Source organism: Saimiri boliviensis, chromosome 5 (genome assembly GCF_048565385.1).
Source record: "Saimiri boliviensis isolate mSaiBol1 chromosome 5, mSaiBol1.pri, whole genome shotgun sequence".
NCBI classification, from domain to species: domain Eukaryota; kingdom Metazoa; phylum Chordata; class Mammalia; order Primates; family Cebidae; genus Saimiri; species Saimiri boliviensis.
The window spans coordinates 1,059,883-1,072,025 of record NC_133453.1 but is presented as its reverse complement, the minus strand read 5'-3'; the positions used below and the strand labels follow the sequence as shown (position 1 = coordinate 1,072,025).

The window sequence follows — 12,143 nt, the reverse complement described above, 5'->3', positions numbered from 1 at the left end:
AGGTGGCCGCTGGGTCTGAGGTGTGCCTGGAGAGGGAACAGCCGGGCCGGGTGGATGGAGCCTGGCCCAGCGCAGCCCACAGGTCCAAGCAGCCACCAGCGTGTCCTGAGATCCTCTTGTGAGGACTCGGCCAGGGGACCACCCGGACTTTCCAGAGTGTTCCCTCGCAGGCCCCAGTGGCCAGAAACAGCCCCGCCGAGGCTCCCCAGGGCAACCGTCCCGGGCGTCCCCAACCCATTCTGGGAAGAGGGGACTGGGCACAGAAGTCTGGGAGCCACTCCTCTGCAAGCGTCCCTCCCATGAGGGGGGCCTGGACGCAGTCAGGAGGGACAGCCCTGCAGGTTGGCACAGAGGCCTCAGAGGTCAAGTACAGAAGCCACCCATGGTCACCTTCCCCAGCAGGCCTGTGCTGCTCCTCGCGGGGCTCAGCCTGGGAGCCTGGTGGCCCTCAGAGGCCACCAAAGGGCTGTCAGCACTCAGGCCAGCAGGCAGGCGCTGGGTCCCTATGAGGCCCTGAACCTCTGAGGAGGTGGCTCCTGCAGGGGAGAGGAGAGGGGGCAGAGAGCAGAGGCCAGACTGCAGAGACGGCAAGTTCCTCATCAGCCAGGAGCCTGGAAATTCCCGTCTCGGAAACAACCCTCCGATGGCAGCTCCTGGGGCAGCAGGACCAGAGACATCTGCAGAAGGCCCAGGCGGCCTGGCCAGGGATGGGGTCACACTGGCGAGATGCCCAGGAGGTGGGGAGCCTGAGAAGTTGGGGGCCTGGAGCAGGCCGAGCTGAACCACGCTCATTTATACGGATAGTCACACGTGTGCTGCCCACAGGCCAGAACGGGGTCTCTGTTCACAGGTTACACATTTTGAAACAGTTGTCTTATTTTATTTTATTTTATTTTATTTTATTTTATTTTATTTTATTTTTTGAGACAGAGTCTCACTCTATCGTCCAGGCTGGAGTGCAGTGGCATGACCTTGGCTCACTGCAGCCTCTGCCTCCTGGGTTCAGGCAATTCCCTGCCTCAGCCTCCTGAGTAGCTGGGATTACAGGCACGCACCACCACGCCCGGCTAATGTTTTGTATTTTTAGTACAGATGGGGTTTCACCATGTTGGCCAGGCTGGTCTCCAACTCCTGACCTCAAATGATCTGCTCACCTCGGCCTCCCAAAGTGCTGGGATGACAGGCGTGAGCCACCCTGCCCGACCCTGAAATACACCTTTTAAATCAACCTTTACGAGGGCATTATTCAGATAGACCACATTTGATCTAGTTTCTGAATTTATGAAAGCTAAGGATGATGTGTGGAATTTTCTGACTGCAATTCTTTTTGTCAATATCTCCTTTTATTTCCAAGGGTATCTGACTTCTAGATTTCTTGACTCTCTTTGAACGTGAAGTTTCTCCGTGAACTCCTCCCACATGGCCTGCACGTCCCGTGGCTGCTGTGTGTCCTCCCGCGTGGCCTGCATGTCCTGTGGCTGCTGCCTGTCCTCCCGCGTGGCCTGCACGTCCCGTGGCTGCTGTCTGTCCTCCTGCGTGGCCTGCATGTCCCGTGGCTGCTGTGTGTCCTCCCGCGTGGCCTGCACGTCCCGTGGCTGCTGTGTGTCCTCCCGCGTGGCCTGCACGTCCCGTGGCTGCTGTGTGTCCTCCCGCGTGGCCTGCACGTCCCGTGGCTGCTGTGTGTCCTCCCACGTGGCCTGCACGTCCCGTGGCTGCTGTGTGTCCTCCCGCGTGGCCTGCACGTCCCGTGGCTGCTGTGTGTCCTCCCGCGTGGCCTGCACGTCCCGTGGCTGCTGTCTGTCCTCCTCTCGGCCTCTGCCTTTGTGGTCTTTGCGTTCTCAGCCTTTGTGTCATCGGCCTGGCTTTGGCTTCAATCCCACCTCGGAGTCTTTGCCTTTTCTGGGGAATTTGCTCCACGTAGATTTGTGGTCATGCAGGCTGTTTTTCCTCAGGTTGCTGATAGGACCTTCCTCCTTTCTGTGTGTCTTTCCTGTCGGCCCTGTCTTGCACGGCAGGGGTGATTCATTCAGCCCTTTTCCCTTAGCCTTTGCATCCAGGGTCCCTTAGGGCTGGGCCAGGACAGCACCCTGCACCCTCCAAGGCTGAGCGTCTTTTCTCCACCATCACCCCCCCGACTGCGATGCTTCCACCTGCGCCCTCGGAGCTGAGACTTTTGTTCCTTTGAACTTCCTCCCCTGGACACTGTCCAATTGCAAACCTGCCCCGGGGGCTCTGGCTCTCCTGCCTGTGAGTTGGGCTTCTCTTGATATCTGTGGACCCCAGGGCCCTCTACCCGCAGCAGCCCACACCTGGTGCACTATTTTTTGCAACAAATTGCTGATGACTTAAAACAAGCCCCCTTTTGAGCCCCTGGCCCTGTGGGTGAGAAGCCCAGCATGTGTGACTGGGGTCTCCCCTCCCGGCCTCAGTCATGGGGTGGGCTGGGCCACCTGAGGCCCCAGGGAAGAGTCTCCCGGCTCATCCGGGTGCTTCCGGGGCATCTGGGCTCATCCCATGTGGCGAGTTCAGCTCCTGGTGTGATCGGGCTGAGCCTCATTTCCAGGCTGTCAGCCAAGGGCCCCCCACTCCCGGCCAGGGAGGGCAGCGGCAGGGCCGTCGCCCCACGTCTGCACGTGCCTCACCCCTCTCTGCTCCCTTCTGCCAACACCCGACAGCCTGCGTGGGTGGGCGAGGCCTGCCTGGGTGGTCACCCTTTCCTTAGCTCGGAGTCGACTGACTCACATCCAGAGTACCCTGGCCACGAATGCAACGTAGTCACAGGGTAGCCTCGGGGCCGGAGCTCACGGGGCCTCAGAGGGCCCCACCTGCCACCGGGGTCCCAGCAACATGCTGCCATGCTGTCAGCCTCAGTGAACTCCGTGCCACTGGCTGCTGGGTGCGGCCGCTCACCGCGTCTCTCCTGGAGGAGCCTGGTTTTCCTTAGAGTCTGGGCCCCTCAGAGGTTCCAGAACTGTGTGGAGTCTCTGGGCTCTTTGGGTTTTTCTTGTCAACGCTCTTTCCAGAGTGGCAGCCAGCAGCCTCTGTGTCTTTGAAATTCAAAAATGTCACCAACGTATGGGCGTGTCAGCCCCTTTCAGTATTTTTACCTACCTGGCAACCCCTTCCTACTTGCAGAATCCAATCTACCTTCTGTCTACAGAGGTTCCTCCCACTGTAAAAATAAAAATCTCTTCTCCCTCGCCCTCTGCTCTTTTGCCCTGGAGCCCTCTGCTCCCCATCACGGCCCCCTGGGCCTGTCCTCCTGGCTCCAGTCTTGAATTTCTCCTCACCCCCATCTCCCAAGGTCCCAGGAGAATTTCAGGTCTTCCTCCTGCTCAGCTCATCTCACCATCCGCCCCACCGCCTCTGCCGCTGCCCCCACGGCGGCCTCCTCGGCCAGAGTTTCCCCCTAGGGCTCCCTGCCCTGGCCTTGCCCGGAGAATGCCAGTCACCACCTTCTGATGCGTGTCAGCAGCTTGCTTCTCTGTGTCCTTAGAGACTCTCAAATGCGATTCCTCGGATCAACTTCGTTTTCTCCAACCCCAGTGGCTGCCACTTTTGTGATGCTTTTTCCTTTGCGTATCTTTGAAGAAGGGGGTTCTGGCCTTGTTCAAAGCTGGGAGTGGAGAGGGGCCCCTTAGGGACTTTATGTGCCCCCATCCACGTATTTCAGGCTCAAAGGAAAGGCAGAGAGGAGGGTTCCAAGATCCCGCAGCCGCAGGGAGCCGTGGGGAGTGTGGGGAGCCAGCGGTGGCATTCTGGCCCCCCAAGAGCTGTTCTTTTCCTGAAGTGTTGGGGGGGCAGTGGGGGCACTCTCTGGTGCAGGGTGGTGGTGGCATCCTTACCTCCTCAGCTGCTTGCCTGGAGGGATGGGGGCTCCCTGGGTCCCCCAGCCACAGCAGCCCTCTCCCCTGACGTGGTCCCCTGTAGCTCCCTGCAGCCATCCCCGTTCTGAGCCAGGGTATGGGGGAGCCCCACTTCCGGTCTCCACACATGGGTGCAGAGGATGCCTCTGATATTCATCGGACCCTCGTCCATATGCATTTTTCTGCTTGGTCTAGAATTTGCTCAAGTATTTTAGTGAAATGTGCTGAACGCTATGATGATGGTGTCAATGTTTTCTTATAATTCGGGCAGTGGCCGTTTCACCTTGTTTTAGGCCAAGCTGGTTTCATCTGCCCTCAGGAACCCTCCAAGGCCTGGTCTCCAGCTCTGAGAAAAAGTTTTTCTCAACCTTTTGTGATCTATTGGTCATTGTGGTGGGTGTCTGGATGCAGACACACCTAAGTCACCACCTCACCAGAGGCCCCGCTTTTGACACTTGGCAAACCCAGGCAGAGAGCTCAGGGTTGAAATGTTTCTAGCCAGCCAGGGGGCTGGGAAGACAGCCTAGCTCCCTGCTGCCCCGCGCCCTTGCCGAGCCGGGGGGTCCCTCGGGGCCGGCCTGGCGCCTCTCCCGGCCCTGCCGAAGCCCCCGGCACAGTCTAGAGCCGGCTCCGCATTGACACACTTCTCTCACTTTCATGGGTCGGTTTTTCCCCCGTTTCACATAAGCCAATGTGTTTGTCAAGAGAAAGTTAATTAAAAACATATTTTTCTAATTAAATGGTAGGCAAACAGTAAGGTTCTGTTGGAGAGCAAATCCCTCCCCGTTTCCAAGGCTACCCTGGGAATTCGATAGAACAGCCGTGCAGGGCCAGCCTGTGGCGCCAGGACATGCACCGAACGCAGCAGCCGTGCCCAAGCAGCTGGCCAGGCCGCCAAGCAGGCTGGAGGCCTGGCACTCGCCCAGCGTCACCCACAGCCTCACGCCCGCTCAGAAAGGCCCCCCCCCCGCCGCCCTTGGATTGGCACCCGGTCACAGCTCGGGGAGCTCCTGGCATCCTTGGACTCTTGCCCAGGCCTCCTTCCCCCACTGTGCCCACATGCCACATCCACCCCTCCAGCTCCCAGGTCCCCAGTGCCAGCCCTGCAGTTCACCTGCCTGTGAGGGGCAAACTCAGCATCATTCACAGGTTCTAAAAGTTTCCAGGGTCCACACACGCCCAAAGCCAGCAGAGCAGCCTGGGGCCGGCAGGGCCCGGAAGGCAGACACTGAGCCATGGTCGGGATTGATTATTCTCAGTGCTTTGTCAAGAATTTTTGCATCTGTAATTCCTTTTTGGTGACATATTTTTCGAATTTACTTGTGTTAAGAAAATTTGATTATTTGATAAAATGAATTGGTGGGCTTTCCATTTTTTCTGTCACCTGGAACGCTCAAAATAACTCTTCCTGAAAGGTTCAGTGACCCTCCCTGTACCTGTGGGCAGCTCCTGTCATGGTAAAGAGCACACTCTCATTCCCTTTCAGTCTCTTTCCGTCAAAGGTCTGTTTTCGCTTTCCATTTCTCCTCGGGTCAGTTTTGCCCGTGGGAATGTCACTCATCGTACACGTCCAGTGCACAGCCAGACACCTGCACGTGGGTCTGCTGAGCAGCATCTTCGTAATAACGTGGTCTTGCCGGCAGGTGCACCTGCCCTCTGTGCGTCGCTGTGCCTGATCTCCATGTGGAGTAACATCGCTTCTGTCCTTCATGTGGGAGGCTGGTTTCTTTCCCTTAATCTCACTTGCCAACAGTTCATGTTTTATTCCTGTTTTCAAATAATCAATTTATCTCATTTCATTTTTGTCTAGTCTACTGATTTCAACTTTTATTTCTATTAACACTCTATTCTCAGTCTTAGTTTATTTTTTATTTTATTTATTCTTTTGAGGGTCTGGCTCTGTCCGCCAGGCTGGAGTGCAATGGCGTGATTCCAGCTCACTGCAGCCTCCATCTCCTGGGCTCCAGCGGTCCTCCCACCTCAGCCTCTTCAGTAGCTGGCACCACAGGCACATGTCTCTGCATCTGGCTAACTTTTGTACTTTTTGTAGAAATGGTGTTAAACCATGTTGCCCAGGCTGGTCTCAAACTCCCGAGCTCACGGGATGCACCTGCCTTGGCCTCCCAAAGTGCGGGGATCACAGGCGTGAGCCACCACGCCCAGCCAGTACTCTCTTTTTAAATCTTTTTCATTGTAATTTTTCCAATTTCTTGAAAGGAATAAGCAATTTGTTTATGTGTGGGCTTTCTCTTACAGCAGGAGCATTTCACGTGATCCCATTTTCCCTAACTGTGGTTTGGGACGTGCCGCAGCAGCTTTTGATGGGAGTTTGGTCCCTTTTTACCAGTTTTCTAGAAGTTTCCGTCTCCATTTCTTCTTGAGTGTGAGGGTGATCTGAACGCATGAGCGCACGTTTCTGCCGCCCCCTTTGCTCACGGTGTCTCCCTGGCGAGGCTGTGGCTTCATCGGGTGATCGGCTTCCGGGTGGGGCTCTGTCCATGCTCCCCCTTTGTCAGTCGTTTGCTTTCATGGTTTGTTTTTGTCTATTTGCTTGTGTTGTGTTTAGAGGAACACTGGACACTGGACAAGCTGACTGCAAAGTTCACGGGAAAGGGTAGACATTCAAGATTTTCCAAGAAAATTCTGAAAGTGAATAATGCAACAGGCTGTAAAGCTAGTAGGGTCCAAGCAGGAGGGGCTGGCAGAACAGGCGGGAAGCGGGCAGGCCCAAGCCGAGAGGAGGCCTTGCCACCACGAACTGGCACAGACCCTGCCCTCGGCCTGGCCCCAGCGTCCCAAGTGTGGCAAGAAGGGCTCCGACCCCCTTGTGTCTGAGGACTGTCCAGAGCTCATCCGCCCTGTGACTGAGGCAGGAAGGGCAGGGACTCCAGCGGACCCGCCAGTGGATAACTGAACTGGCCCACGGTCGCCCAGTGGATGAACAGGTATCAGGCTGAGGACCCCAATTCCAAGAGCCCACAGGACGGATTTGGGGGTGTTTGCGGCATGCTCCGCCCTGCTCTTCGCGGCCTTTGTCCCTTCTGCTCCTGTTCAGGTGTTTCCCAGCCTTCACGCCCGGCCTTCCGCGCAAGCCCTGATTTGTAACAGCTCCCGGGGGCCTCCCGGAGTCCACAGCATGCCCCCAGCCGCCTCCTTCTCCTTCTTCTTCTTTTGAGACGAGTTTCACCCTCGTTGCCCAGGCTGGAGCGCGGTGGTGCAGTCTCGGCTCACCGCAACCTCTGCCTCCCAGGTTCAAGCGATTCTCCTGCCTCCACCTCCCAAGTAGCTGGGATTACAGGCGCGTGCCACCACGCCCGGCTAATTTTTTGTGTTTTAAGTAGAAATGGGGTTTCACCATGTTGGTCAGGCTGGTCTCAAACTCCTGACCTCAGGTGATCTGCCCACCTCGGCCTCCCAAAGTGCTGGGATGACAGGCGTGAGCCACTGCACCCGGCCCCAGCCTTATTTTGGTCCCAACGAGACCCCTGTGAGACTGCACCATACCCATGCCACAGATGGGGAAACTGACGCTGGAGCCCCACGTTCTGGCTTCGAGCCTAGGCTTCCGCCTGCTCGGGCTCCGGGGTGGGAGCCCAGACTCGTCCTGAGCATTCAGCTCCACTCAGCTCTCGGGGAGAAGGGCTGGGGTTCTTTCCTGCAGCTGCTTAAACACTCAGGCTGAACCCATGTTTTCAAGGTGGGTTTTGCCAGCCTGGCTCTCACACAGCATCAGGATTTAGAGCTGAAAGGACACGAGAGATCAGAGCAACTCACTGGGGCTGCGTCGGGCTGTGCATTAACGGAGAACCACTCAATTATTACGGTTCATTCAAATTCCATAAAAGCTGAGTCATTACAAGAGGTTTGGGACCTCTTAAAACTGCTATGAAATATTTGAGCCGTATTTGAAGGAAACTTCTGCTTTCCTACTGGAAAATTGTGCAGAAAATTATAATTTTCAAAACTGCACAGAAGGGCGGAGCGTCGTCATGTTAGGTACGCGCCTTGTCTTCCTTCTCCTTTTTTAAAGTAACAAAGTGTCAGACCAAAGAAACAGTGTTTTCAAGGTGTGGCCGCTTCCCCACAAGACGCCGGGAAGGTGCAAGGGCTGGGGAGCCACCAAGGCCTCACCAGGCCAACGTGCGGTCCAGAAGCTTCCAATGACGGATGCCTCGCGGGCTCCCTCACGCGTCTGGGGGTGCCGAAGCCCCAACAGCTGCCAGCTCTGGGGCTCGGGGGCACCCCCAGTACCGTCCTCCCCCCCGGGCTGGCAGGGAGCTGAGATTCCTGCAAGCAGGAGGAGAAGGCAGCCCCATGGCGGGGGGTGCCAGGTGGGAACCCTGAGGACAGGGGCAGCAGGCGTACGAGGTCGGAGAGGTGGCGAGTTCCCAGGTCCGTGTCCTGGGGGTAGCGGGGAGTGCCGCAGGCCCAGAGCAAGGCAGCGGCATGGCCGATGAGACTCAGGTGAAACATGCCCTCAGGCCATCCTGGGCAGCGCTGAGGACAGAGAGGAAACTGAAGGAGGACAGTCGCCGGTCCTGAGTGGATGGAGGCGGTTTGGACAGGCTGAGGCAGAGGGGCTGAGAGGAGGGTGCAGGGGTGAGGGACACCGCAGGGATCACAGGCCAGGCCAGCTTCCCAGGCTCCGGAGTTCCTGGGCTCAGTTTGGGACTAGCTGTGTCCCCAGGTGGGCGCTGAGGCAGGAGAACGCGCAGTGTGATGGCAGAAGGGGCGAGCAGGGCCTGAGCTGAACAGGCTCCAGAGGCCTCAGAGAGGGTCACCTCGGGCCGTATCCCAAGGGCAGCGGGAGCCTCCAAGGCTGGAGACAGGGCAGGGATGCCACTGCTGTGCCTTCTGAGACCACCGGTTACAGCAGAGAACCTGCCAAGCCCGAGCCTTTGCCCACGCTGGGCCGGACCCCCCCCCCCCCGACTTTTGTCTCAGGCTTCCCGGGGGTCCACACCTTGAGGTTACACTGCAAACACAACCACTGATCAGTGCCCTTCGCGTCGGCCTTAACCGAGTTCCTGCTGTTTTCATCCCAGCAACATGGGCCTGTGGGACGGTCCAGGCAGATGCCCCGAGGTGGCTTCCCTGCAGGCCCCGCGCCCAGTGTCTCCAGGTGGGCCGTGTGTCTCCCTCCCCACAGGAGCAACTGGACGCACTTCGCCAGGCCCTTGACGAGAGCAGGAGGCACAGCCAAGGCCTGGCCAAGAGGAAGCTGCTGGAGGAGCAGCTCACCAACTTGGAGCACAGCTGCCAGGAGGCCGAGGGATCGCTGGAGCCCCCAAGACAGGTGAGGGTCTCAGGAGGGCAGGGTACGCTGTCACCAGGAGGTGGTGAACAGGCCTATGGGAAAGAGGCCCTGCGGTCCTTTGCAGAATCAGCCCCTCGGCATGAAGGGAGGCCTGGAGAGATGCTGAAGGCAGGTGTGCAGGCCTGCAGAGACCCAGGCACCATCCAGTCCCCCGCTGACAGCTGGGGAAACTGAGGCTGGAGGGGCCCACGCAGAGTCAGGGGCTGGATTTCCTGCCACACAGTAGGCACCCGAGTCAGCTGTGGACACGCCCTTTAGGAGAAAATAAGCTGAGGCCAGGGCCAGCCTTAGAGGGAACAACCTGCTCTCTGAAACCCGGGCCCTCCCAACCCCTGGCCCACGCCCAGCGTCCCATGCCCAGCGTCCCACGCCCAGCGTCCCCCGCCCAGGTGCTCTGGCGGCCGCAGGAGCAGACGGCGGCGCCGCGCGCCGAGCGGGCACGTCTGCAGGGGGAGCTCGAGGTGCTGCGCGCTCAGCTCGCACGGGTAGGCGGCGGCGGCCCGAGGGCGGGGCGGGCGGTCCTTGGAGAGGGGCGGGGAGCGGGGCCAGGCGCTGGCCCACGCAGGATTCTGTGTCCTCACCTGTCGGCGGGGCGGCCCTGAGCTCAGCGTTAGGACGCCCGCAGGTGGCCACGGCCCTGCCAGTGGTGTGGTGTGTGTCCGCCAGTGAGCTCCCGGGTAGGGCCCCCGAAGATAGGGTGAGAGACAGGAGCTCAGCGGTCAAGGGGTCCCAGTGATGGCCCTCACCCAGCCCTGTCATGCTCCCCTCCCATCACCCAGCCCTGTCACCCCCCCCCCAACGCAGGTCAGGGTGCAGGATGGGGTTTCCAATCCGAAGGTCAGACAAACATAGGCCACAGTGTCCAGGGGTTGGCCGCAGAGGTGAGGCCAGGCGGAGCTGCTCTGCTGGCGGGTGAGTGATCCGGGGATCCTGGCCACTGAGCTCAGCCCCTGGTGCCCATGGACCCGGTTCCCACGCATGAATCCAGAACGGAGCAGAGCCATCTGGGGGAGACTGACGGGGAAACACAGCCCCCGGAACAGGAAATGGCGCTCCGGCAGCCAGGAAGAGCCTCTCGGAGCCCGCACCCCACCGAGCTGGCATCTGCTGTGTTCAGCCCCCTCCCCATCACCCGAGAGGCAGCCCTCTCGTCCTCCGTGAGCACTCCACACACACCCAGGCACTCACACTGGGGGGCTCGCCACCCCCACAGCAGGGGCTGGGTGCAGGCAGGTCCCCGCCTGGCAGGTGAGGGCAGAGTGGGCACTGGTCCCGGCCCGAGGGGTGGCCACGCATGGATCCCTCTTTCCGTTCATCTCCTCTCCTCGACGCCGGCCCCTCTAGCTGTCTGCACAGTCGGGCTCCTCCCTGACGCAGACGTGGTGGCTGTCCAGGGCCGCGGGACTGGACACTGCCCTTTCTACAGTGCGGGCTGTTTAAATGACTGGGGCACAGTCAGGGTCCCGCACAGCGACTGTTCAGCTGAGTGGAGAGGCTGGTGAATCGCCTGGGGAAAGGCCCCACCCTCCCTGTGGGTCCAAGGTGCAGGGTGGGTAGTCCTGGTGGCCTGAGGCCAGACTCCTCACAGAATCTGTGCCCACCTCCCTCTGGACCGAACGCTTTTGGAAGGGCTGCCTTCAGCTCGGCACCCCTGGGCCCTGTCACCCACCACCCAGGTCTCCTCATGGCCCCTTGACCCCAGAGCCCCACTCCCAGCTGTGTTCCTGCCACCCTTCCCCACACAGCCACAGAGTGACCGCTGAGGTCAGGGAGAGCCACGGAAGCACCTCTGGGTCCCCCAGCTGGAAGGACAGGTCGGTGTCACCAGCACCGTGACCCACCCACAAGCTCCCACCCCCAGCACCCTGGAGGGCCCGAGCTTGTTCTCCTTAGGAAGTTTGTTCAGCATCGAAGGGCAGATGGTGCAGGGGGAGGGGCGGGAAGGGTGGGTGTCTTTGGCCTCCATCTGTGGAGCCTGTGGAATAGCCCCTTGTCCTCTGCTGTGTGCTGCTGAAGCCCTGCAGGGACAGGGAAGGTGCCCACACAGCCACCCAGGCCGGCCCTGCAGAGTGGGCTGCACCAGCTGTGGCCCGGGGTCCTGATGCCCTCACAGCCCCCATCCAGGAGTAGGCAGGGGACCCCAGAGTGGGAAGGGCTCCAGAGGAGGCATCGGAAGGAAGATGGGCACTCGGGACGAGGGAGGGGAGGATGGCATCTCCGGGGCTGGCCCTGCAGGTCAGTGTCCCGTCTCTGAAGTGCAGAAGCCGAATTCTGAGGCCTCGGGTAGACCCCAGAGCAGGTGGCCCTTCCCACGGCCTCATGGCCACCTGCACAAGGCCCTGCAGCCCAGCCTGCCCAGGGGACAGGACAGTCACAAAAGCCACTGGCCAGCTTGTCCACAAAGGACTACCTGCCCTCTAGAGGAGGGCCAGCCAGCAGGGTCCAGTCATGAGCCCCCGCTGCTGTTCCCGAAGGGGGCCTAGCCGTGAGCCACGAAACCAGGTGTTGGGGCCTCCCGTGGATGCTGCTGGGGGTGGGGGAGCAGGGGGCATGCATCAGCCCTGGTTACGACAGCACTGCCCAGGACACGGAGCCAGCTGTGGGCACGGTGCCCACCTGAGTCCTTGGAGCCCAAGGAGGGGAGGGAAGGAACCGCTAATGAGTTCCAGGAGGTCAGCTGTGAGGGACCCACAAACCCATAAACCCTTTATTGGTGTCTCAGGAGGGGAAGCCCGGATGAGGCCGTTTATTGATTTTGGATTTCACTTTTCTCTTCTTTATGACACGTACTTCCAGGAGTGTAACTGGATTTTTAAAGAAACAGGGCCTCCTCTTTCAGTGCAGGGGAACTCTGTTTTTCTCAACCCTGATGAAGAAAGGAACCCTCATTTTTTGTAAAGTTCCAACCACTGATCCCATAATGAACTTTACCCACGCAAATTATCCCCTGTCTCAGGGCC

The 12,143-nt window shown here is 59.4% G+C and overlaps 1 protein-coding gene across 4 annotated transcripts in view; it reads left to right on the top strand.

Annotated features, from left to right (window-relative positions):
• Positions 1-12,143, top strand: part of CROCC2 (ciliary rootlet coiled-coil, rootletin family member 2) — an 80,799-nt gene that overhangs the window by 61,340 nt on the left and 7,316 nt on the right. For all 4 annotated transcript variants that reach the window (XM_074398739.1, XM_074398737.1, XM_074398736.1 and 1 more), the window contains one exon: positions 9,016-9,162. In XM_074398739.1, coding sequence (XP_074254840.1) covers positions 9,016-9,162 — 147 coding nt within the window. The remainder of the gene's footprint in view (positions 1-9,015; positions 9,163-12,143) is intronic.